The sequence below is a fragment of the Budorcas taxicolor genome, chromosome 9 (assembly GCF_023091745.1).
Source record: "Budorcas taxicolor isolate Tak-1 chromosome 9, Takin1.1, whole genome shotgun sequence".
Taxonomy (NCBI): domain Eukaryota; kingdom Metazoa; phylum Chordata; class Mammalia; order Artiodactyla; family Bovidae; genus Budorcas; species Budorcas taxicolor.
This window is the reverse complement of record NC_068918.1, coordinates 26251643-26278504: the sequence shown is the minus strand read 5'-3', so window position 1 is coordinate 26278504 and position 26862 is coordinate 26251643. Positions and strand designations below refer to the sequence as shown.

Genomic DNA, 26862 nt, shown 5'->3' with positions numbered 1-26862 from the left:
TCATGTATTAATACCTCCACAGTTGGAGTTTTAGTAGCTTGATAAGAGAGACATTGGAGCCTATTTTGAAGACTCATCTAAGTTAAATTGCACTTATATTGGCTCAACTCTGACTCACCATGCAAAGTGCCAAGTAGTTACAATCACATAGAATTTAAGAGAAAGAAGGCTACTTGAAGTTTACATTTCATTAGTCATTTAAAAATCTTTTATTTCTTATATAATATGATGTTTCAGGGTCACTGATGTAATTGAAGGAATACTGTCATTTCACCTCGCAGTATTCCCTATAGATAGTGCAAACATTTTCACTGATGCTCAGAGAATCCATTTTGTTCCTTATTCTCTCATTTGAAGATTTCACAGCTAATATTTGAACCTCAAGCATGGATAAGCTTTGACACTCCAAGCTAGCACTCTGACTTGTTCATTAATATTTGGTTAGAAAGAGTTACTTGTGACTTGCAGGCTATTTCACAGAGGCAATCTATCCTTTGGTATGCCATTTAAGACTCTAGAAGTTCACTACCCAGGCTCAGTCAAGCCCTACCTCACTTTGTGATCTTGAACAAATTACCAAACATCTCTGAACTTCAGTTTCTTCATCTCTAAAACATGGCTAATAATTCTACCGACATCATAGAATCAATGCCAGGGTAATAGTATTGTCTGGCACATATGTGTTCAATGAGTGTTGACCATATTTGTACTATTATTAGCAATCATATTCTTAGGAAAACCAAACAGATCGACTATAAATATCTCTTCACTGACTAAGGACTTACAGAGGAAGAATATGGGGAATTGGCCTATTTTCTTCTCCATCAATTTTTACTGAGCTCCCTCATTTCAGTTTCTACCACTGGTTCGCTCCACATCATCAAATAGGATTAAAGTCTTGAATAAAGACTTAATTTAAGACTGTGGCAAAATGGAGCTAAGAATAAAAGAGGCACCCACGCCATAGTAAGGGACCATTTAGGGTTGTTATAATTAGTTTGGCCTATGGTCAATTACATATATAGTGGGATCATGCCTCCACCCCCAAATAATCTGATTCATGAAGTTTCCAGTGAGAGCATCAATTATGATCTTCATTCAGACAATTTATCTACAGTACGTTTTTATGTTGATGTTTGGGTTGTCATCAGATTCACGGAATATGGGCCACTTATGTATGTGTATGTTTTAGTTGCTCAGTTGTGTCTAACTTTTTGTGGCCCCATGGACTACAGCCTGCCAGGCTTCTCCATCCATGGAATTATCCAGGCAAGAATATTGGGGCGGGTTGCCATTCCCTTCTCCAGGGGATCTTCCCAACCCAGTGATCAAAACCAGGTTTCCTGCATGGCAGGCAGATTCATTACTGTCTGAGCCACCAAGGAAGCTTAAATCATTGCCAAATCAGACCAGCCACTAGAGCTGGAACCACAGTACATCAGGAGCCTCTGCAGGGGAAGCTTGACCAGCTGCACAGCAAGAGAGACCCAATCTCAACTCAGCTAGTAATGCAACATTAAATATTAATTTTTGCCTGTCAAAGCTACTGTGAGAGTTGATTTCAGGCTCGTCTTTATTGCATGGTAGTCTGCTAAGCAATAATAGCTGAGAAGATTGATTAATGGCCCCAGTGAAGTGAGGACATTTAAGCAATCACCAAAGCTGTTTGCTGCTATTACACTGTAAATCAATAATAATTATTCCTGTTGGAGAGAAAACTATCGTGGAGCTTTTTTTTAATATAAGAAATTTAATTTTTTGGTTCTCTTTTGACCTGTGAAAGGCCTTCCTTAGAGAGCAATGTTAGGATGGATAGCTAGCTATTTCTTTTTTGGAAAAAAAGATGATCAGATTGGACAGCAAAGGTTAGTCTCAGTTTTCAACAGGATTAGGATTCAAAACCACACATCTGCAGTAATTATGAAAATCTCAGGTACTGGGATCGAGTACTGTGGTCACCTAGCAAAACATTTGCTTGGTGTCCAAACCAGCTGTTCCATGACCTCTTGAACATTTATAATGGCAAGTAGGTTATAAAAATCAATGTATGCCATTCTGGTTCTCATACCTGGTTTTAATGTTTTTACTGCTACCGGAGTGGTATTGTTCCACAGGCCTTCCCACACTTCACCAAACTGACCAGATCCTAATCGCTTCAAAAGTTGTATGGAGCTGCGGTCAATCTCCCACTGGTCCACAGTTTTATATGACAAATCAAAGGGAGCTGGGACTTCTATCTGTTTTACAGAATAATTAGAATACTGGTAAGAAAAAGTTATATTTAACATTTTTTGGTTGAAAATAATCTAAGTACTTTTAGAGACATCACTTTTAAAAACAAAGTATTGTAAATTTTATCCCAATTACTTTATTTTTTTCTTAATCAATGTATTTTTATTTATTTTTTAAATATAAATTTATTTATTTTAATTGGAGGTTAATTACTTTACAATATTGTATTGGTTTTGCCATACATCAACATGAATCCACCACAGATATACACGTGTTTCCCATCCTGAACCCCCCTCCCTTCTCCCTCCTCGTACCATCCCTCTGGGTCATCCCAGTGCACCAGCCCCAAGCATCCTGTATCCTGCATCAAACCTGGACTGGTGATTCATTTCATATATGATATTATATATGTTTCAGTGCCATTCTGCCAAATCATCCCACCCTCTTCCTCTCCCACAGAGTCCAAAAGACTGTTCTATACATCTGTGTCTCTTTTGCTGTCTCACATACAGGGTCATCGTTACCATCTTTCTAAATTCCATATATATGCATTAGTATACTATATTGGTGTTTTTCTTTCTGGCTTACTTCACTCTGGATAATAGGTTCCAGTTTCATCCACCTCATTAGAACGGATTCACATGTGTTCTTTTTAATGGCTGAGTAGTATTCCATTGTGTATATGTACCACAGGTTTCTTATCCATTCATCTGCTGATGGACATCTAGGTTGCTTCCCTGTCCTGGCTATTATAAACAGTGCTGCAATGAACATTGGGGTACACGTGTCTCTTTCAATTCTGGTTTCCTTGGTGTGTAAGCCCAGCAATGGGATCGCTGGGTCATAAGGCAGTTCTGTTTCCAGTTTTTTAAGGAATCTCCACACTGTTCTCCATAGTGGCTGTTCTAGTTTGCATTCCCACCAACAGTGTAAGAGGGTTCCCTTTTCTCCACACCCTCTCCAGCATTTATTGCTTGTAGACTTTTAGATCGCAGCCATTCTGATTGGCGTGAAATGGTACCTCATTGTGGTTTTGATTTGCATTTCTCTGATAATGAGTGATGTTGGGCATCTCTTCATGTGTTTGTTAGCCATCTGTATGTCTTCTTTGGAGAAATGTCTATTTAGTTCTTTGGCCCATTTTTTGATTGGGTCGTTTATTTTTCTGGAATTGAGCTGCAGGAATTGCTTGTATATTTTTGAGATTAGTTGTTTGCCAGTTGCTTCATTTGCTATTATTTTCTCCCATTCTGAAGGTTGTCTTTTTTCACCTTGCTTATAGTTTCCTTTGTTGTGCAGAAGCTTTTAAGTTTAATTAGGTCCCATTTATTTTTGCTTTTATTTCCAATATTCTGGGAGGTGGGTCATAGAGGATCCTGCTGTGATTTATGTTGGAGAGTGTTTTGCCTATGTTCTCCTGTAGGAGTTTTATAGTTTCTGGTCTTACGTTTAGATCTTTAACCCATTTTGAGTTTATTTTTGTGTATGGTGTTAGCAAGTGATCTAGTTTGATTCTTTTACAAGTGGTTGACCCAGTTACTTTAAAATGAAAAGCAATAGTGGTAGAATCTGTGCTATTACCTCATCCAGCTGCTCTCCTCCCAAATCCTGCTACATCAGGCACCTTGCTGTCCATTGATCCCATCCCAAACCCACTTATAATGTCCCCCTCCCACTTATCTGGTGTGCATTCTCTCTGGATCCTACCTAAATTAAGGGTCAAGGTCAAATGAAGTTCCATCTCATCCACAGTTATTTCCCCAACTCTCTGACCCATAGCATCTACCATATGTATCATCAAATTTCTCATAATTAATTTCATCTTTTTTCAATTTTATTTACTTATTTGTTCATTCATTTACTTAATAAATAAATATTTTTCAAGCACCAACTAGGCTTCAGTGTATAAACAAAACAGGCATGGCTTCTGCTCTATACTTCACAATCTAGCTTGTCATCTGTCATTAGACATTTATCTTATTTCCTACACTAAGTCATCGGCATCTTGAGTGCACAGAAGGTCACCTATGTTTTGTAAATCTTTTCCCTATCTGAATTCAACACTGTGAGTTAAACTAGGTATTTTTAAGTCATGTCTTGGTATCAGGTGAGCTATTTCTTATCATAAGCTTAGCTATTCTTGTGAGGTCATTTCTGTACCATCTAAGATGTATATGCATGCATGCTCAGTTGCTCAGTCATGTCTGACTTTTCGCGATACCATGGATTGCAGCCCACCAGGATTCTCTGTCCATGGGATTTTCTAGGCAAGAATACTGGAGTGGATTACATTTTCCTCCTCCAGGGGATCTTCCCAACCTAGGGATCGAACCCACGTCTCCTGCATTGGCAGGTGGATTCTTTACCACTGAGCCACTGGTGATACCCTAAGATGTATATACTTATACCAAAATTGCATATTCAGTTGGCAGGATTTAACTCAACAAATTCCCTACATAATGATCAGAATTCTTCTGCTTCTACGTGTCTATAGAAATCTAATCAGGCATCATCAGGAAGTTTTAAGCAGTCATCCAGTTATAAACCACAGGACTGGCTATACCATTGACCTAAACTCTGATGAGGAGGTACATGAGTAGGTACATGAGCCCTAAACTCTGATGAGGAGCTGCGGGTTTGCACAGTTAAGGTGACTGACCACTAACTTTAAACACATTTAGGTAAAACATGCAAACGATGGAATTTAATGACAGAGGTAGATAAAAATTCTATAAATGTTATCTCATTCCACCAAACACCAGGCCAAATAAACTGTTAAACAGTTAAATGATACCAATTATATGCAGACAACTGGATAATGAACCTGGTCATTTCATGTTAATATTCCTGAATACAGATCATCTAAGTAAGAATTCTATTCCAGCACTTTTTTCTCTTCCAGCCATATCATTAAATGCTCCAGTATCGGGATATTAGATTAGTGTCTTAGTGCAAAGAATGAATATTTTCTGTGTTCAGTGATTGCTTAAGGTCAGGACTTGGCAAACTTCTTCTGAAAAGGATGAGATCATAAATATTTTAGATTTAGTGAGCCATATAGTCTCTGTTTCAACTACCAAACTCTGCTATTATAGCAAAAAGACAAAGACTATAAATGAATGAGTGTGTCTACGTTCCAATAAAATTTATTTATAAAAATACTGGGGCTTCCCTGGTAGCTCAGTCAGTAAAGAATCTGCCTGAAGAGAAGGAGATCAGGGTTTGATCACTGGGTCGGGAAGAGCCCCTGGAGGAGAAAATGGCAACCCACTCCAGTATCCTTGCCTGGAAAAATCCCATGGACAAAGAAGCCTGGTGGGCGCAGTACATGGGGTCAGAAAGAGATAGGCACGACTGAGCAACTAACACTTTACACTTTCATAAAAATATTAATAAGTGTGGGGTAGTATTGGCTCATAGGCCATCGTTTGCCTATCCATGCCTTAGGTATTCAATGACCTTTTTTTTTTTTCCTGAGCTAGCATATATGACAAAAAACTCGAATATCTGAAGAAAAAAAGTAACTTCAACAGTAAGGAACACAGCTTGAAAGCATTTCACCTTTAAGCATGGTTTTCCCAGCTTGACACACAGGCCATCACTTGTCTTGGTGTAGTGACTCACGAATTCATTCAATGTTGAAAAGGTTCTTCTCCGGGTGAGGAAAAAGCCCCCTTCATCCAGTCTTCTGATTCTGTAGTGTTTCACAACCCCTTCATCTAAAACTGGAACCCAGAATAAGTCCTTTTAATAAACTTGCCAAAGCAAAAGAGATTTTATTTTTTGTATGATGATAGTTCCATGCATGGAATAAAATTTTAACAAATTCTATTTATTTCTCAACTTTTCTTTCAGAAAAGGCTTCAGGAGGCTTACAAAAGCATATAGCAGAATAAAAAGGAAAAAAGAATGGGAAAATCATATTTTAAAGGAAATATAAAAATAAAAGAGTACGGTTAACACTAAAAAAAACTATGCTTTGAGGCCTAGTATACTTGTTTAAAACAAGCTATAAAAGTGACTGTATTATTATTCTAGCAATGTAAAGAAGGAAATGGTTTCAGAAATCACAGTGTTCATAAGATAAAATCACAAAAGATATTTAGAAACAGTTCTTTCTGGTACAGAGACAAAGGACAATTTTCTCCCATTAAATTATATTACATGGACACTGAAATAGAAGTGCTCTCAGGAAACAAAATCTATGTATAGATATATAGATATAGACATAGGAAGGGAAGGAAGGAGAGACAGAGAAAAACAATATTTAGCCTTTAAAAATTAAAAAAAAGGAAATCCTGTCATTTGCAACAATGAATGAAACTGGAGGCCACTGTGCTAAGTAAAATAAGACACAGGAAGACAAACACTGTATAGCATCATTTATATGTGGAATTTTTAAAAAATGAACTTATAGAAACAGACAAATGGCTGCCTGGGGTGGGATGGGAGGAATAGGAATAGAGAGGAACTGATAAAAGGGAATAAAATTTCAGCTGTAAGATGAATAAGGTCTAAACATCTGGTATATAACATGGTAGGGGATAACACTATATTACATAGGTGAAATTTGCTGAGAGTAATTGTCACATGTTCTCACCAAAAAGAAAGAGAAATATATGAGGTGACAAACATTTTAATTAACTCGATGTAGGGAGAGGGAATCCTTTCATGATGTATATGTATTTCAAATCATCATGTTGTACACTTAAATATCTTTTTGTCAATTAAACCTCAATAAAACTGAAAAAATCATATAATCTGCATACATGAAAATATTTTACTTTCAGTTCTTTATATTAAACGCAGAGGGCAGGCAAACATTTAGCTCTTCCAAAAATAACATAAAGTTCTTAAATCATAATTTTTTAAGTGTCTAGAACACATTCTTGTACTCTGATCTGTCAAGTTACCATTCCCTTTGACTATAACTCTTGAGGCAATGTTAATTGCCTTAAATAATCATCACCAAATAGAGGGGTTTTATTAGGATATAAAACTACCCTTATGCAGATTTCTGTATATGGATTAAAAAGCTAAAAAAAAAAGAGAGATGTAAACAATATTAGCCTCAATGTATTTCTCCACAAAGCAATAATAAATATTAGAAGTAGGTAGCTACATTATAAATTATTCCTGCAATTTATATAAATATTGGCCTGAAAATTCCAGTTGCCATTTATCAAAAAGTACAGTACATAAATTATAGCTGAAGTGTCTAGCAAAGCAATATGTCTCTAACTGGAAGTGATAGGAAGCATCACCATTTTTTCCAATTAAAAAATTATTTTTTAATCAAGATGGACCATATCTGGCTCCAAACTAAAATGGACTACATGGAAATTAAACTTAAGAATTATCTTTTAATGCATCACAAAAGGCCTAGCGACTTCTAAGCCAGAGACTAAAGTCAACAGATGACTGAAGGGTCAAAATACTCGTGATTTTCTCAACAAGGGATGCAAATCCCAATGATTGATATGGCTTTGGCAATTGCTATTGATTATAGAGAAAACCTAAGTAAATGTTTACCAACTATTTATAGTTTAAAATTTAAACTCTCAACTGTAAAAACCAATATTTTCTAACTAGTATGTGACCAAAACACGGCAATGTCACTGAACCTCCATTTCTTCAACATTAAAATAAAAGAGCAGGCTTTAAAAAATTTCAAAATTTCCAAACGTTTCTACCTTAATGTTCCAACATTTCTAATAACTGTTGCTTTCTCTTTCTGAATTCTCATTTCTTTTTGTAGTCCTTTCAGAAAACTACAAATTGTGAAAACTACACGTTACCAAAAGAAAAAGTCATTCTCACCTTACCTTAAATACCCCTTGAATGGTTTTCCCATGAATTGTCTAAAAGCCAGATCTTCTTCGGGTCTCAATTTAAATCCTCAGAACCAGTCTCCTCCCATCACCCTCTTGCATGTACCCTTCCAGCTCCTTTCTCCCACATCACCCAGGTTAATTGTGATGGTGGATTTATCTCAGTAGAGCTGGCTCTGTGAATTACAGGGTCTCTGTGTCATGAACTAATACCTACTTAGAGCCTGACACAGAGTAACAACTAATACAAATATTTGCTGGTTGAATGAACGATGTCACTAACTTTTAGATTTGAAATAAAATGTAAGCTTCTGCTGCAAAATTAAATAGTTAGCATTACTGATTCAACAGACATGAATTTGAGCAAACTCCCGGAGATAGTGAAGGACAGGGAAGCCTGGCATGCTGCAGTCTGTGGGGTGGCAAAGTGTCGGACACGCCTTAGTAACTAAACAACAACAGCAACAAATTTTACAAATGTCAATACTTTGAAGTCAAGACTTCCCCAGAATTTTATTTTTAAATAGAGGAAAACAAACCTAACCCCAGTGTATAAATACCATTAAAAGACAATCATTCATGTTTATATCTAATTTTTTAAGTTTTGCAATAACACAGGATATGTACTTCATCTCTGATCAACATCACAGATGATTTATGTATAGCTCATTCAAGCTTTCAGTCTAGGCAAGACTAAAAGATATATATATATATACACACACATACATATATATATACATACACATATGCATATATATATTTTAAAATTAGATCACAGAAGCCACCTAAGGTAAATTCAATACACTGGGTTAGGATGAAAGCACTTTTAATGTTATAGTCCTGAGTAATCAAATTCAAAATTCATGTTGTTTTCTTAAAGTGGTTTTAATTTGTTAGTAATGGGTCCACACATTTGTAAATTGTCCATTCCTAATAAAGATTGAATTCAGAAGATCTCAGAACCAAGGAAAAATGAATTTTCTATTCCTGTTCTAGTTCACCGTGATCTTTTTTATTGAACCAAACCTATTCTACATTCTACAGGCTATAAGTGAATGATAATGCTTATGCCATACTTATTGTGAATTACTATGAGTTCAGACTAGTTAAAGTATTTTAGTAGTTTAACTGCAAAACATACAAGGCTAGCTATACACAATGGAATCATCCATCAACAAACCCAGGAGAAGCACAGTTGAATGAACTGAGCTACTAGAAGGCCAGACATCCTAAGCTTGCATCTTGACTTGCATGTATACTGTTTGACCCAGGGGAAAATGTTTCACCTGTCAACTGATTTATCTACCAGAACATGTCCAAGAATTAGGATATATTGCACGATGCAGGTAAGCATGTATGCAGAGTACAATAAAGGCTTATTGAACATTGAAAGAAATCAGCTATTTCTGCCCACGCCCTTCTATAGAGATCGTAACACTGGTCACCTGATTATATTTTTTTTTTTTTGGCCACCTTCACAACCAAGGTACCTGATTGTGCAGAAATCCATGTGATATAGATGCAGTCTTATGATTTCAGTCGCATATGCCAGGCCCAAATGCATTTACAAGGAGTTGGTGGCAGTTATGGAAGCCCGGTTTTCTCCTAATGGTGAGATCTTATTTTAGTCTCGCATGTTAGAAAAGGTGTTTGTTTACCACTGCACAAAGGAGTGATATTTCATCAAAAAACACTTTCAAAGAGTTTTTTTCCTCAATTTACCATGACTAACATATTCAGAACATATTAAATAATTCTGATATTCCAAAATTAAGTTTTTAAAAGACAGAGCCTCCAGAAATTAACTGTAGAATGCAGTATAAACATTAAGTTAGAGGCTGTGTCTGCAAGACATGAGGACAACTTATTAGGCTTAGTGAAAAATATCAGTATAATGAGCAGTTTGGCATTTTGCAGATAAACAAATGGTTGAGTGAGCAGATTTTCATTTTTCAGCTGGTCTTCTGGCATCATCTGAGCACAGCCTTATTCCTACTGACTGATAATAATCTGCTCTCATACTGAGTAAAACAATGTGACTTAGATGATTGAGCAAATGATTGAAAATCAAGAACTCACTCCTCTAATCTTATTCTGCCAGTGATTTGTTCTTTGACCCTCGGCAAAGAATTTCATTTCAGTTTCCTTATCTAGAAAATGAAAATAATGATCTTATCTATATACTCCCACAGGGGTAGTTTGAGTGTCATTATTCACAAAGGATGATAGATATTTCTAAACGTCCAATGTGTGAATACTATATTAGAATATCAGTATTATCAAATAGCATTGTCAACGAAAGAGAGCTACTTCCAAAGTAAAATTTTCCACTCTTTGCACAATAATGACTACAGACCATAGTGGCTACCAAACATATTAAGTAAAGAAGCTGCTATAAATTCATGTGAGAGAACTTCTACACATGCAAACCCCTGTTCATTTGGTTTCTCTTTAGTAGGTTGGTTTGTACTTTTCAAAACTATTACACTCATTATAACACCTACTATGCCATTGCTTCAGAAATTATGTCAAGATAGTTCTACACCAGTAAGTAAATAATATTTGAGTCATTATACTGAATCCCCCATTAAAACAGAAGTGAAAGTAGTGAAACTCAGTCATGTCCAACTCTTTGCGACCCCATGGGCTAGACAGTCCATGGAAGTCTCCAGGCCAGAATACTGGAGAGGGTAGCCTTTCCCTTCTCCAGGGGATCTTCCCAACCCAGGGATCGAACCCCGGTCTCCCGCATTGCAGGCAGATTCTTTACCAGCTGAGCCACAGGGGAAGCCCAAGAATACTGGAGTGGGTAGCCTATCCCTTCTCCCCCAGATCTTCCCGACCCAGGAATCAAACTGGGGTCTCCTACATTTCAGGCGGATTCTTTACCAACTGAGCTATCAGGGATGCTCCCATTAAAACAGAATCCAAAACAAACATCCGTTTTGCACTGTATTTTGTTCTACAGCAAACAGAGTAGAATTCCAGGACGAGTAGTTTTGAAAGAACAAAGTATTGATACAGCTATCTAAAAATATTAAAGTGGCATCATGTAGAAGAAATGTTCTTTTTTGGTGAAAAAAAAAAAAATCCACCAAAACCAAAGAGAACAAATGGATTCGACTCTTTTCATGTATAAAACTGCATGTGGTCAGGTGACCCAAGGTCACCTGCCTCCCTGCAAGGCATATCCAGTGAGCTATGAACATCAGTCAGTAAGTCTGACTACTAAACTGTTGGGTTAAGTGAAGACTCTTTAAGAGAATATCTATATTAGGTGACTCAACAACTTACTAAAAAAAGCTACTTGAAGGGTGGGGCATGGGAGGGAGGTTCAAGAGGGACGGGGCATATGTATACTTATGGTTGAGTCCCGCTGTTGTACGGCAGAAGCCAAAACAACATTGTAAACCAATTATACTCCAGTTAAGGATTCTAGTCAAGGCTATGGTTTTTCCTGTGGTCATGTATGCATGTGAGAGCTGGACTGTGAAGAAGGCTGAGCGCCGAAGAATTGATGCTTTTGAACTGTGGTGTTGGAGAAGACTCTTGAGAGTCCCTTGGACTGCAAGGAGATCCAACCAGTCCATTCTGAAGGAGATCAGCCCTGGGATTTCTTTGGAAGGAATGATGCTAAAGCTGAAACTCCAGTACTTTGGCCACCTCATGCCAAGAGTTGACTCATTGGAAAAGCCTCTGATGCTGGGAGGGATTGGGGGCAGGAGGAGAAGGGGATGACAGAGGATGAGATGGCTGGATGGCATCACTGACTCGATGGACGTGAGTCTGAGTGAACTCCAGGAGTTGGTGATGGACAGGGAGGCCTGGTGTGCTGCGATTCAATGGGTCGCAAAGAGTCGGACACAGCTGAGCGACTGAACTGAACTGAATTGAACTAAGAATTTTTTGAGAAAAGCTATTTGAGGATACATCTGATAGCTCTCAAGTCCTGAGGTCTTCCAGCATTGTTACTGGTCCAGGAAACCTGTTGACATACTTTTTAGTCAAAGACAATCTAAACAATTATACTTATAGGCAAAAATCAACTGCCTCTTCCATATTATATAGCATAGAAATCCATGAGCCTGAATCACATGTCTGTCCAAATACTTAGAATATTTTTGAGAAAACCACTGGTCTTATCTTCAAGACCTATATGGTCTAATTCCTTACAAACGCAGGCCAATCCCCCGTCAAAGATGCCTCTTAAATTTTCAGAACAAAATAATCAACTTTGTTGTTTATACCTATGATATCATATGAAGATGAGCATCACTTTAATTAATACATAATTATAGCAATCAATGTTTTGTCATAATTTAATTTAAAAACATCTACCACAGTTTTACATGAAAAGAGCATTCGCAGCCTCTGATATTGCACAGAGCTAGAGACATGATGCTGAAGCTGAAACTCTAATACTTAGGCCACCGGATGCGAAGAAATGACTCATTGGAAAAGACCCCGATGCTAGGAAAGATTGAAGGTGGGAGGAGAAGGGGATGACAGAGGATGAGATGGTTGGATGGCATCACTGACTCGATGGCCATGAGTTTGAGTAAGCTCAAACTTGTAAGTAAAAGTTTGAGTCAGCTTAAACTTTGAGTAAGCTCAACGTCGCCTGTTGGCGATGGACAGGTGTGCTGCAGTCCATGGGGTCGCAGAGTCAGACATGACTGAGCGACTGAACTGAACTGAACTGAACTGATATTGCACAGAAAGTCTCTGGGAAACAATCTGACTCTTTATTCCTCTCAGGACTCTAACTTCTCACTTAGTATTACATTGGCAATAAATCACCAGGAATTTACATCCATGGATTATATTATCTCAGTTTCCTACAGAAAATTTTTCACTGGGTTAAGATTTAATGTGACATGAAAGCCACTACTTTTCAAAACTTACCCTAAGGAAATAATTCAAGTATTTACATGTATTTATTTAGTTATATCTCTGCTTTGTTCCAGAAAGCTCCAAAAGCTTGCATAAATCATCAAAATAGAATAAAATTTAAGGGAAGTGGATGAAGGAAATAGGACAAAAAGGAAAGAAAAGGATGATGACTCCAGAAACAAGGCTGGTATACTGTATGTAAGGTATTCTTTAGATTTCCATTCCATTCATGTTTGCTAGATATGCACCAAAGATTTGGCTCTCTGCATTTTTGACAGCTCACAGCCGTGAGGGAAAATCATTCAGTTACCTGATTCCCTGAAGAAAATATTAATAAATTCTGATTCAAAAAAACACATGATTTCTGTACTGAAATGAGAGAAATCTCTCGCATGAGTTCTCATAAAGAAAAACACAGAAAATGTAATAAGCAATATCACCATCAACATTCTTAAGACTAAATACATCTACACATTGCAAAGGGCTGGTTATTAGACTGTCCACTAAGGTGAGCCAATTTCCAACTTGAAATTCAATGAAAGCATTGTATGGGAAACTAAACACTGTTCATCATCCAAAATAGGGAAAGCAATAAGTGTAAGGATATTTATGCAACATTTTTATAGCATGAAATGACTGGTAAATTGCAGCAAATCTTAAAATTGAGAATTAAAAATAAAATCATAAAAATTATATAGTAACAAGAAAAATATATAATGTGTTCAGTGTAATAAGTGGGGTAAAAAATTAAGAGTATAATTGCAAACATGAGGATACATTTGGCTGCTGCTATGTCCCGGGGTCCTTTCCTGCTGAAGAAACCCAGCTGAGGTTCCTTGTGAAAACCGTAATCGCATGAGGGCTAAGATGATTTAATTTGCCAACAGGATAATAGTTGTGCTAGATTGGCAGATTCGTGAATATTTTACTCATTCTGTTTTTTCAAACCAACTGTAATAAAAGTATAGTGAATTTAAAATAAAAGCATACGCATAATGCTTCCCACTTTATAGAGAGGCAACATAATTAACCACCTGAGACAATGTCCACACACATTATTCAAGACTGGCTATTAAGATACTTGATATTCTTTATATAAAGACCTCTATGAACTCATTTCTCTTTGAACTTGACACTTAAAATCATAATGCATCTCTTCTCACATAACCCAGTGAGAAGCACAATATGGTTCCATTTCTGCCTTAACTGCAAGAGAACCCCAAGCTAAACTGATTTCTAAATTGTGGTAATTATCTCCCATTAGAAGCTCAGCAAGATCTATTTCTCTGTTCTTTTTCATTGATTTGTCTTTTTTAATGTTTAGTTGTATTTTATGTTTTTTTTTAAATGTTTGCTTTTTTTATGTTTAGCTCTGTTTCAGCAATGTAAGCCAACTTGAAAGCTTTTGTAGAAGTAAACACATTCACAAATGAAATGATATATAATCAAATGAAATGATATATAATCAAATAAAATGGCATATCTGCCAGACATAAGAAAGAATTTCTAATTAAATGAATTGCTCCACACTGGAACAGGCTGGTTCTCTGGGGTTTCTGGGAGGTTTAATGCTCCACTTAGAAAGTTAAAATTATAAGGGATTTCTTGGAAAAAGCAGTTAGTCTAGACAGTTTTTGCAAATTCTACTAGTCTATCAAAAAAAGGAAAACATGATACGTGAAAGGCAAGAAATTTTACGTATGACTGAGTCTAAATCCCTCTTTTACTGATGAACCTCGAATTGCAAAATAAACTGCTAGTAGTTTGCAGGGCTGGAATCCAAATCTAGTCATCTAGGGTGTCCTGTTAATGACAGTAGAAATAGTAGAAACCTTTAACAATTTATTTCCTGTTTCCTGTTTTGTTTCTCTTTTTTTCAAGAAATAATTGACTGATTTCTTAGAGGAATGTTTGAGGACTTTTAGAATACCACCTTTATCTTCCCTACCAAACTCACCCCCAAACTCTCAGGAAGCCTTCTCTGTGATGGAGAACTCAAGCCCTGAATCCCTCTTCTCCTTCCTTGCACCCCATCTCAGTAAGTAGCAGACATATCGAACAGAATGATGAAAGTCATGGAGAAATGTAATGAAGGATAACTGAAACACTTTGAAATGAATGTTTACCTCCTTGGGAAAATACAAAGGACCTTCTCATGTATTAACTAATTGATTTTCAAAGCAGAATACTGTCTCCTTCCATTTTTCATTGTTTTCACATATGCAAGACAACTTTTGGTCATTTGCTCATTATTCCTTTGCATTTCCAAAAGCAGAGAGCTCTCATTCTCCATACCCAATGAGGACCCTTGATAAAAGATGTGTTCCTGCTGTTTATTTCAGACAAGTATTAGGTGAAGTGTACACAAGTCTGTTTAGATTTGGCTTCATTTGTCATAGCTGGTGGCAAACACAGCTCTGGTCATGTTCAAGTAAACATGTCACATAGAGACAAACCATCTCCTAGTCATAGGCTGCTTTTGGAAGGCTGGCCAACCATCTTCCTAATGCCTCTTACTAGTTCAGGTATGAATCAGGTGAACAACCACGGATACTCACCATGATTCATCACTATCCCCAGAAAAAGAGTTCAAAGTACATGTTTCAATGCAAGGGAGGTCAACACCTTCATCTTCCTGTGCAAAAGGTGGTACTCTTTACGCACAAACATAAAACCAATTGGATTTTTATTGAGCACCCGCCTTAAGCAAGCACTGTGCCAAGTGCCTTTTTATGTCGTATTTTATTTAATTCTCATACCAACCCTAAGGGATGTGGATATTTCTTCATTGTTTTACAGAGGAGAAAACAAAGTAATGGGAGATTAAGTAAATTTCCCCTGGATACAAAGCAGGTAAATATTCATTCTGTGAGTCGAAACCAGGCAAGAAAATGCTGAATCCCACACCACACACTTAATCCCTCCACCAACTGTCTCCTTCTATTGCCAAACAGCGAGTATTTTTAGGCTACTCTCACAAGTCACTGCTCACAGCTCTGAGAGCAAGTAGGCTTATGGGTACTATTTAATCCTGAGATGAGGATAATGCTACAGAGAAGGTCTATTTCTGCAACTGACACCTTTTAAGGGAAACATAGGATGAACATTCTTCCATCTAATGCTGTGATTTCACTTGTCTTATTCTTACCAGTTCTGAGTCGTCTCTGCCTACATCTTCTCCTTCTGTGTTGGTTCTGACCTGGACCACCACCTCAGCTCTCACAACTATCCTTGGTAACGCTGCAGACACGCAGCTTCAGCTGACTGGACTAAAAGTACGATGACTCCCCACTCTCTCTCCAATGCACCTTCCAGACCCTTGCGGGCACCTCAGATGTACCAAGTCACAACTTTAAATCCCATGATCTTATTCCCCAGTTTCCTCCCCACTTGAATATTCTCTCAGCGAATAGCATTGCCATCCTGAAACCCAGACAGCAAAGCTAGAGATTCAAGGATCACCCCCTGACTCCTCTGCCTTCCTGATTTCTCATCTCCAACTGAGCATTATATCCTATCTCTTTGTACTCCCCATTACCATCACCCTATGGCGTGTCCTCTCAGTTTCTCTCTTCTGGGCCACTGCTTTCCCTGTCTCCAACATTTCTGTCCATCTTCCACAGTCACCAGAGTCACCTTCTAAAACCCAGATCTGAATTTATGATTCTCCTTTTTAAAGCTCTTCAAGTCTGCCCCATTGTCTAATGGTCATATACCGTAACAGAATTCTCTTCTGCACCCTACCCTCAAGGTTTAAACACTTACTGGTAGTTTCTGGAAGGCACCATGATGTTTCCTGTTTCTGTGCATTTGCACGAACTATTTACTCCAACTAGAATATTGTTCTATTTACATATTAGAAACAAGTTCATTTTTCAAGGTCCAGCTCAGGCTCTCCTCCTCGGTTAAGCCTCCAGACCTGAGCAAGCAAAGTGACTCACTTGGTCCTTCATATCCCACTGTTAGTAGACTTCTGCTATTGAACTCATTCCACAGTGTTGCTCCTGCGTATTTACACTGGACCTCTCCTACTGGCTTTTGAGCCCTTTGATAGCATTTAATTGGAGGCGCTAGTGGTAAAGAGCTCGCCTGCCAGTGCAGGAGATGTAAGAGACATGGGTTCAATCCCTGGGTCAGGATGATCCCCTGGAGAAGGAAATGGCAACCCACTTCAGTATTCTTGCCTGGAGAATTCCAGGGACAGAGGAGCCTGGTGGGCTATAGGCCATAGAGTCACAACGAGTTGGATATGACTAAGCGACTGAGCATGCACACATACCACAATTACGTGAGACGTGAGGCCAGTGAATCAATCATTCTCTCTTGGCTTCTAATAGGTGCAGCATCCTTCCCCATCCCTTTGACAGGATGTGGGTGTGTGACTTGCTATGGAGTGGGGGCAAACAACATATGGCACATCCCAGCAAAAGCTGTAAAGACTCTGAAGAGTAGGTCTCCTCCCACCTTGCCCCTTCAATCTTCTGCTCTCCACCAGGAGAGTGCCATACCTGGGACAGTGGCTACTCCTTTGACCTAAGTCCCAGAATGAAAGCTATATGGAAATAAACCTAGGCTTTCTATCTGGGACAGAATCTAACCGAGCGTGACCAAGCAACATGTCACATGAGTAAACCACTGAGATCCAGGATCAAAATCTGATTGATACAGGACATTTTAAAGAAAGCAATGTGACTTCTGAACAAGATTCCAAAGCTGCCCAAAGATCCAATTTCGGAACTAGCTATGCTCAGATCTAGTTAGGTTACCTTTGATGAGCAACTTACTCTGCTTGTCTCCAATTCCATCAATTACAAAATAAGTGTCTTAAAAGTCCTTTCCAGTTCAGATTCTCTAATGTCTAGCATTCTAACAAGGAAATAAATATAGTCATCATAACATTCGAATGAGGTAGAGAAAAAGTATGACTGCTACTTTCCAGAAGAGAAAACTGGGACACAAACTTAAACATTTAAATAAAATCTGAAAATTCTAAAGACTCATTATGACAAAGGCACCTGCGGGGAAAGACGGTGGGCTGTATGTGGAGTAAAGTGCTTGACGCTTAGGATTCTGCCCCGTCTACTGGGCAACCTCCCACCCAATAGCAGCTTTATTAAAGTATCCAACCCTCATTTTTTGCAACCTAAATTACCAAAATAAACACAGCAAAGTGCTGAAGTTACAGCACAAATTTCAAAGAGCAAAGAACAAAAGCCAATATCTTCTTCCTGCCATCCCAGTCAGCAATGATCATATTGATAGGTTCAGATTCCCATCATTAAGCCATGACACTAAGCTAGGATCATGGTACAAGCTCTCCAAAGGCTTAGGTTTGAATTTTAAAGGCAATAACATGTATTTACATTCCAGCTTAGTGCCAGGCAGTATTCTAAGCACTTTTCATGCATTAACTCGTCTAACTCATCTAATCCAAATAACACCACCAGGAGGTAGATACTATCTTTAATCTCCATTTTACTAAAGAGGGCTTCCCTGGTGGCTCACACAGTAAAGAGTCTGCCTGCAAGGCCGGAGACCCTGGTTTAATCCCTGGGTTGGAAAGATCCCCCAGAGAAGGAAATGGCAACCCATTCCAGGATTCTTGCCTGGAGAATCCCTTGGACAGAGGAGCCTGGCAGGTTACAGTCCATGGCGTCGTAAAGAGCTGGACACGACTGAGCAACTAACTCTCTCTTGCTTGCTTGCTAAGGAGGAACCTGAAGCACAAAGAGGCTAAGTGATTTGCCCAAAGCCACATTGCTACTAAGAGAAAAAAGCCAAACCCCTGTAGCCAGGCTGCTGAGTTTATCACTGTTGATGGGAGAATCCAGCTGTCACTCTGATGACCTCACTGTCCCAACCTAGATAACCTCAGAATAAAATTCTGCTTCCAGATTTCTCTCAAATTCCAGCGTAAGAAAGCAATCCTCATTTCTACTCCAATCCATCATTATTCAGTATAGAAAATCAAAATGTCTTCCCTGATTTCAACTATTTGCTTAGTCTTGTAAAAACCAGAGTTAACATAACAAATAAGTAGATACCTTTCCTATAAAAGTGCGTCTTTTCTAATTAGTTGGCATTTCCCCTCCACTGCCAACTAGAAGGAACACTTCATGAGGGCAGGGACTGTCTTGTTTACCATTGTAGTCCAGCCTTCTGAATACCAACTGCACATAGTAGGCATTAAATAAGTATTTGATGAATGAATGAATAAATCACAAGTTCTTTAAGGCTTGGATCATCATTTTGTTCAGGATTATACACGTAAAAGATATAAAGAAAGTGATGCTTACTAAAATCATAAAATAGAAATATACTTTTTGCTTCTTTCATGTTTTTTTCTCCATATTTTACTTCTGGCAAAAGATTTTTTAAAGTTTCTGTGGGTGAAAAGGAGATAGCTATGAAAGATGATTTAAGGAAGGTCCCTGACCCACTGAAACAAATAGGAAAATAAATTTAGTCTCTTCCATGGCTAGGCTTTTAAGACAACAGAATACTTTCTTAATTTGTAGTTCCCATGCCAAAGCATCTAATAACCTGATGCAAAGCTTGTTTCTAAGATGCATTAGAAATGATTTCATGATTGATGCAGTGCTGACAAATAGTTATAAAGTAGCTAATATACATGTATCATTTGAAATACATGTTTAAAAATTAGAGCTACTCATTTATTAAATTGGATTGTGTCTATTTCATTTACTCTGTATATCATGAACACATCTTATGTAACTATCAGGACACGGAAAATAGATAGCTTGAATCATTAAGAAAATACAAAGCTTGGTCAATTTTTTGAAATTAATAAAATTATTGCAAGTTGGATGTGGTTTTATTTATAGAACAAGATGATAGAGATATTTTAAAATTAGAAACTTCTTTTCAACTAAAAATCAGATCTTCTTCCCCTTTCTATAAATTAATGAGTCGTGGAAACAGAAAATCTAAGCTAAAAAACCTCTATTGTTTCCGTAACGGCATGCTATTTCTTGACATGCCACTAGAGGGAGCACATGCTTGATTGAAAGCCCTCCTTGGCTGCAGTTGCGAAGAGGGGGGACCAGAAAGTACAAGCTGGCGTGGTGTTTTGGTCTTAAAATAACGGTAGACATACAGCATTCAGCATTGTAGACAACATCCATGTTTGTGTAAACACCGTGTGAAATGTTCTCGTTAGGCTTAATGTTACAGTTTTGTTGTTGTTTTTTTTTTCAATAACACGTTTTCTCCACTTAGTGTAACAAAAAGAAATTCCTTGGACAATTTATTGAAGAATCAGGTAACTTTGAAATATAAACATTTATTTAGTTATTATTTCCCTGAGATATAAACTAAAGTAACTTTCTCAAGGCTGGTGGTAAGGAGGAGGAACTGGAAGGCCTGTGAGTCTCTGACTTTCATTTCCAAAGTCAAGATATCTTAGTTTCCTGTTCAATCAAAAACTCAGCACCATGCCTCAAATATTCTTCCTTATCTATGCCTCCTTTTGTATTCCCCTGCTCAACTCTTCTCCTAATCCTTCCCCCTTTTCCCCAGTTTGAGAGCATCAAGTTCATATATTATCAAAGCCCAAGATCCAGAAAGAACTGGTTTGACACCTCAGATCTGGCAGTGTCTTACTATCCAAAAATATAGTCCATATTGAATTTGGGTGCCTAGAAAGAAATGGGTTTTGCCTGTGTATCTGTGTGTGTGTGTGTGTGTGTGTGTGTGTGTGTGTGTACAGACATAAACACAGATATATGTACTACATAATAAAATGTTAATTTAACTGTATAGAGTAAAACATCTGAAATATAATTCATCAGTAGTAACGTTAAGAAAAGACAGGCATAATATGATTACTTACCAAAAAACACCACTTGCTATTATGGGCAATGATATTTGCAATTAAGTTGAACATAACTAAATTATGATTTTAATTAAAAGGCATTTTCTAAGATGGCACCAACATGTTTAAAATTTAATACATTTTATGTGAGGTACTGGAATTGTTAACATAGAATTTTTTTTCTGCACCGTGTGCACTTTTTAAAAAGCAAAACATCTCTAACCAATAGCAAAATGCTCCTAGAATCCATAGACATTTCATTGCATAATAAATTGAAGGAGCACTTTTTTTCCAACCAATTATTACTTGCCCCTCCTTGGGATATACGATTGTATTTATATCCATGGCTAATAGTAATAGAATTCCTGACATTCTCTTGTGGCCACTATGTCCACTTTAATTTTAAATGAAAACTAAATGGAGGCTGGGGGGACTGATAATGAAACACACAGCCTTTTACCATTGGTCAGCATCAGATTAGAATGAGTCAGCAGGTCTTAGAAAGTTTGGGAGCAATAGTGGTATCTCAGCGGTTAGTGAAAAGTGAATTTGGGCATGAATTCTGGGCCAGGCAGAGAGATACAGGGCCACAATGCCAATGACATCCTTCTCCAATTCTGTCTTCCCTGCAAGTCTTATTACCTGGAAACAACTAATTTGTTAAGGTAAGATGCTGTCTTTTTTCTAAAAGAAGTCTGAAACACAGCTGCTGCTGCTGCTGCTAAGTCGCTACATAGGATTATTTGTGATCTTACACGGTCCAGACCTCTGAGGTTTAAGAAAGTGTCAATGGCCTTGCTTATCTTTGCTGCTGGTAGATGACAGGGTAAATACGTGAGTGTTGGAGCATCTACCATCTTTACAAACTGTTCTAGAAACTGTGGAGATAGAGAAGAAGCATGAAACAGAAGCAATAAAAGTATGTCGCTTCGGCTCAAGGAGTGTATAACCTAGTTTGAAAAGCACATTTTTACCTATGCTGAAAGAGTAATTCATAAATTTAAATGAATCTTTGAATATGTAAGTTCAACGTGAAGGATACACACAAGGTCAACATGAAAGGGTACACTCCTTCCCTAATGAAGCTGTTGTTGTTTGCATTATTTTTTTAATTGCCTTCAGAATGAATTTATAAGGCATGCAGAAATATTTACCATATTATAAGTCCATGGTATCACTAAGGTAAGGTGAAGTTGCTCAGTCGTGTCTGACTCTTTGCGACCCCGTGGACTATAACCTACTAGGCTTCTCCGTCCACGGGATTCTCCAGGCAAGAATACTGGAGTGGATTGCCATTTCCTTCTCCAGAGGATCTTCCTGACCCAGGGATCGAACACAGGTCTCCTGCATTGGAGGCAGACACTTTAACCTCTGAGCCACCAGGGAAGCCTATGCTATCACTCAGGTTAATCAGAAATTTAACATATGATTCAGAAATTTCTTCCAGTGATTCTGGCCACTTCCAAGTATTGAAGCTGCCCTTAATGAACATATTAACATATTAAATTGCCCCAGCTATGGCCTTTCACATAATGTGTGATATCCTTTCTATAAAGGCAGTTCTGCTATTTGTGTGATACATCAGTTCTAAAAATTCTAGCATATTTATTTTAAAAATTAAATTATGTTGCTGCAGAGACCTACCTAAGAGTAGATAGCAGGCTTCAGAGCAATCACAAAGTGCTATTATAAAAGTGCTGCACATTCCGTGGGACCTACGTGTTCATTGTAATGGAGATGTATCACAGTGAGTTCTCAGTTCAGCAGACACAAGTTAAAAAATAGATATGCCCTCCTGCAATTGCTTCAAACACCTCTGAACTAATTTCCTTTGGTTCCCTCTCCTCTCTCCAAGTATGTCTTCTCATGGACTTCATCATGTTTCCCCCAATCACAGTTACCCTAGATTATGCATTCTCCCTTATTTTACCTCATTTCTCATCAGCCACCAATTCCTGTCAGCTTTATCTTTTAAATTTTTCACCCCCATGTCCTATCCTCTATTTGCTAAACCTCTGCCCTGACTCAAGCCATCACTGATAGAGACAAGCAGGACTCTCTAGCAAAAAGCCCCAGGAGCTCCTTCTAAACTGCATGATCCTGGGCCCACTGGGCCTGTCCCCCACCTCCCCCTTTGAGCAGTAAGAAGGGCTGCACCTGAATTCTATCATACTTCTGACAGGTCCTATGGTTTCCTTTTCCACAAAAGAGGAGCTACAATTTCCCACAGTGCCAAAGCCCAGAGGAGCTGGGCTTTCCAAACCACCCTGCAAATAGCTGATATCTAAAATCAGGCTAGAAGGCTGTGCAAGATTCCTGATGAGAGGGACTGGCTGTGGGGAAAATGGTCTTGCTCTAGTGGGCAGGGTCATGCTCAGTAAACCTTTAATCCAGTTTGCTGATGGGGGGGCCTGGGCTCCCTCCCTGTTAGTTGTTTGGCTTGAGGCGACCCATTCCTGGAAAGGCAAACCAGTCCTGGAGTCCACGGGCTCTATGGCAGAGCTAAAGAGGACTTATGCCAACACAAGCCTCCCAGGTCTGCTGCTGCTGCCGGTGCCCCTGTCCGCACAGCAGACCACCGCCGACCCACGCCTCCGCAGGAGACCCTCAAGCACTCGCAGGCAGGTCTGGCTCAGCCTCCCTTCCCCTGGCTCCTGGTGCACACAAGGTTTCGTCTGTGCCCTCCACAAGTCTCTGTTTCCCCAAGTCCTGTGGAAGTTCTGTAATCAAATCCCACTGTCCTTCAAAGTCAGATTCCCCGGGGACTCCCAGTCCCTTGCCAGATCCTCAGGCTGGGAAGTCTGATGTGGGGCCTAGAACATTTGCAACAGTGTGAGAAATTCTTTGGTATTATTGTTCTTCCCATTTGTTGGTTGCCCACCTGGCGGGTGATTTTAATGTGATTTCGCCCTCCTACCATCTCATTGCTGCTTCTCCTATGTCCTTGGACATGGAGTATCTTTTTTGGTGGGTTCCAACGTCCTCCTGTTGATGGATGTTGCAGCTAGTTGCAGTTTTGGTGTGCTCACAGGAGAAGATGAGTGGAAAAGCTGGCTTAAAACTCAACATTTAAAAAACTAAGATCATGGCACCCAGTCCCATCACTTCATAGCAAATTGACGGGGAAAACATAGAAACAGTGATAGATTTTATTTTCTTGGGCTCCAAAATCACTGCGGATGGTGACTGCAACCGTGAAATTAAGACATTTGCTCCTTGGAAGAAAATCTATGAAAAACCTAGAAAGCATATTAAAGACCAGAGATATCACTTTGCCAACAAACGTCCATATAGTCAGAGCTGTAGTTTTTCCTGTAGTCATGTATGGATGTGAGAGTTGGACCATAAAGAAGGCTGAGCGCTGAAGAATTGATGCTTTCAAACTGTGGTGCTGGAGAAGACAAGAGAGTCCTTTGGACAGCAAGGAGATCAATCCAGTCAATCCTAAAGGAAATCAACCCTGAATTTTCTTTGGAAGGACTTATTCTGAAGCTGACACTCCAATACTTTGGCCACATGCAAAGAACAGACTTATTGGAAGAAACCCTGATGCTGGGAAAGACTGAGGGCAGGAGAAGAAGGGGGAGACAGAGGATGAGATGGTTGGATGGCATCACCGATGCAATGGACATGAGTCTGAGCAAACTCTGGGAGGGAAGGACAGGGAAGCCTGGTGTGCTGCAATCCATGGGGTCACAAAGAGTCAGACATGGCCTAGCGACTGAACAACAACCACAAACTCAGGCTGCTCTCGAGAGCCCTAAGGCCACTCCTGCACTTGCCCTATAAAAAGAGGAGAGTAACAGAGAGGCCGTGCGGCTTCTGGGGACAAGCAAAGCAGCAGTGCAGCTGGCTAATTGTAGATTCCCAGGCCCCACTCCATGGGATGCTGACTGACTCTGCTGCCTCACACCTGTGATTTCAGACAGCGTGATGATGCTTCTGTGTTTACCTGTCATTTCTCTCCAGAGTGGATGAAGTTGCTCAGTCATGTCCAACTTTTGCTACTGCATGAGCTGTATAACCTACCAGGCTCCTCTGTCCATGGGATTTTCCAGGCATGAATACTGGAGTGGGGTGCCATTTCCTTCTCCAGGGGATCTTCCCTACCCAGGGATCAAACCCCAGTCTCCCGCACTGCAGGCAGACTCTTTACCATCTGAGCCACCAGGGAAGCCCTTCTCCCCAGACCATCACCTACAAATCGTTCGCCTGTTCTGCTTTCCACACTGCCACCAACATTTAGCCCAAGGCATTTTCTACCCAACACCTCCTTCCATATTTGAACCTAGAGAAAAAGATCCATACTTCTCATGCTGGTGTACAAGGCCCTGAACAGTTCAGCTCCAACTTTTCAGGCTCATTTTTGGCCATTCCTGCTCTCCTCCATCACTGCTTTACATACACACACACACACACACACACACACACACACACACACACACACACACACCTGTTCTATCCTTCCCCGTTCCCACCCTGCATTCCACATAACACCAGACATGTCACAACTCTGTGCGTTGGCCTTGCCAGAAATAATCACTGTCACTCTGCTACCTTGTGACACAAACTGAACCCAAAGGCGGCCTCCTCTGTGAAACCTTCCTAATGCCATCTCCTACACTTGGCCCTCTCGTCTCACAACGAGACAGCCGTGTTATAACCCTCCTGAGACAGTGCCTTGCTCTCCTTGATGCCCTCGATTTAACAAAGGCCTGGCACAGAGTAGGCACTCAAACGTCTGTTCCAGAAATAGATGGTATAAAAAATGATAGCAGCTATTAGATGCATCAACCTGAATATTGGTGATGAACCCTGTGTCTCATGTCTTCAGGGTGGTCGTTTTTCGACTATTTTCAGTCTAGTATCATCTGCTCTTGAAAGGGTTTCACTGAGGATGAATCTGGAACTCCCTCTCCTCCTCTAGAGATTTTCCCATGCAGAGTTAACCTAAAGTAAAAGCACTATGTGCAATGCAGTGTTTTCTCTGAAAAACTCAACTGAAAGTCATTTTTTATTCCTCAAGGTGTATTTTTCTGAAAGTGTGCCTTAAACAAAAATATAAATGCTTATGGGACACCAAACATCAAATTAATATTAATGGCAATAACAATAATCATTTCCTTTAGAGTAATTGATTGAAGTCAAGAAATAGCCGAACCAGTTGACATGCAGTCAGAATTTTACATTTTTCATCAGAAAAACAACTCTCTACCAATGACAAATAACAGTAAAGGCCACTAAAACTACCTGTCATGCATCTAATGAAGACAGATTCTCTGGCTACCACATATAATATGTAATATCCAAAAGCACCGCTCTAATTCACAGCTAATTAGTGTCATGCCATTATGAGAGGTGTCACGGCCCTAACTCTCTCCCCGGATCAACGCAGACCTCACAAGAGCTGACAGCCGTGCAAGGATCACAACGAGCCGATTAGCACCCACCCCAGCCTTGGGCTGCTGCTTCTCAGCGCCTGCCCCAGCACCAATAAATCACGCTTCCTCATGAAGCTCTGCTCTGACAGCTACGAACCATTGCCACTGGTGGAATAAAGACAATACTTCGAAGGAACACTCATGTGGGAAAGACAGAGATAGAAAAGGAATATTATTTGCCTTCCTTTAGTGGCACAACTGTCAGCAAAATTGAAGGCCATCAATTCAGACTGATTAGGAGACAACTGCACCAAGAAATAAATTCATGACTGATATACCTGAAGATCGTTAGTGGTAATCAAAGTCAGCAATTGGCTTGTTCACTCATTTGTTTGTTTGAATGTAGATATATCAAAGACCAGTTTTCCCCATTTTTCTCCTGTATCACCCTCCTTCTGGCTAATGAGAAAATTTCCCTTTCAGCAGAACATAAAGGTCTGCTTTTACTTGCCCCCGGGTGAATATACAGCAATCAGATAATTTGTTTGCAAGACTCTAAATGGCTTGACTTCATTGGAAAGGAATCTATAATAATATGCTGGTCTCCAAGTAGAGCCTACAAAGCTTCCTAAATCCATAGGCAAGCGCTAGAGTATTCTCAGAACATAACAGCCAATATCCTTGTAATTTT

At 39.2% G+C, this 26862-nt stretch overlaps 1 protein-coding gene across 1 annotated transcript in view; it reads right to left on the bottom strand.

Moving 5' to 3' along the window:
* The window catches only part of FRK (fyn related Src family tyrosine kinase), a 98499-nt gene that overhangs the window by 10890 nt on the left and 60747 nt on the right, over window positions 1–26862 (bottom strand). Inside the window, exons 3-4 of the mRNA XM_052645829.1 lie at window positions 5794–5957; window positions 2069–2237 (exon numbers count right to left, since the gene is read on the bottom strand). Of these exons, the coding sequence (XP_052501789.1) occupies window positions 2069–2237; window positions 5794–5957 (333 nt within the window). The remainder of the gene's footprint in view (window positions 1–2068; window positions 2238–5793; window positions 5958–26862) is intronic.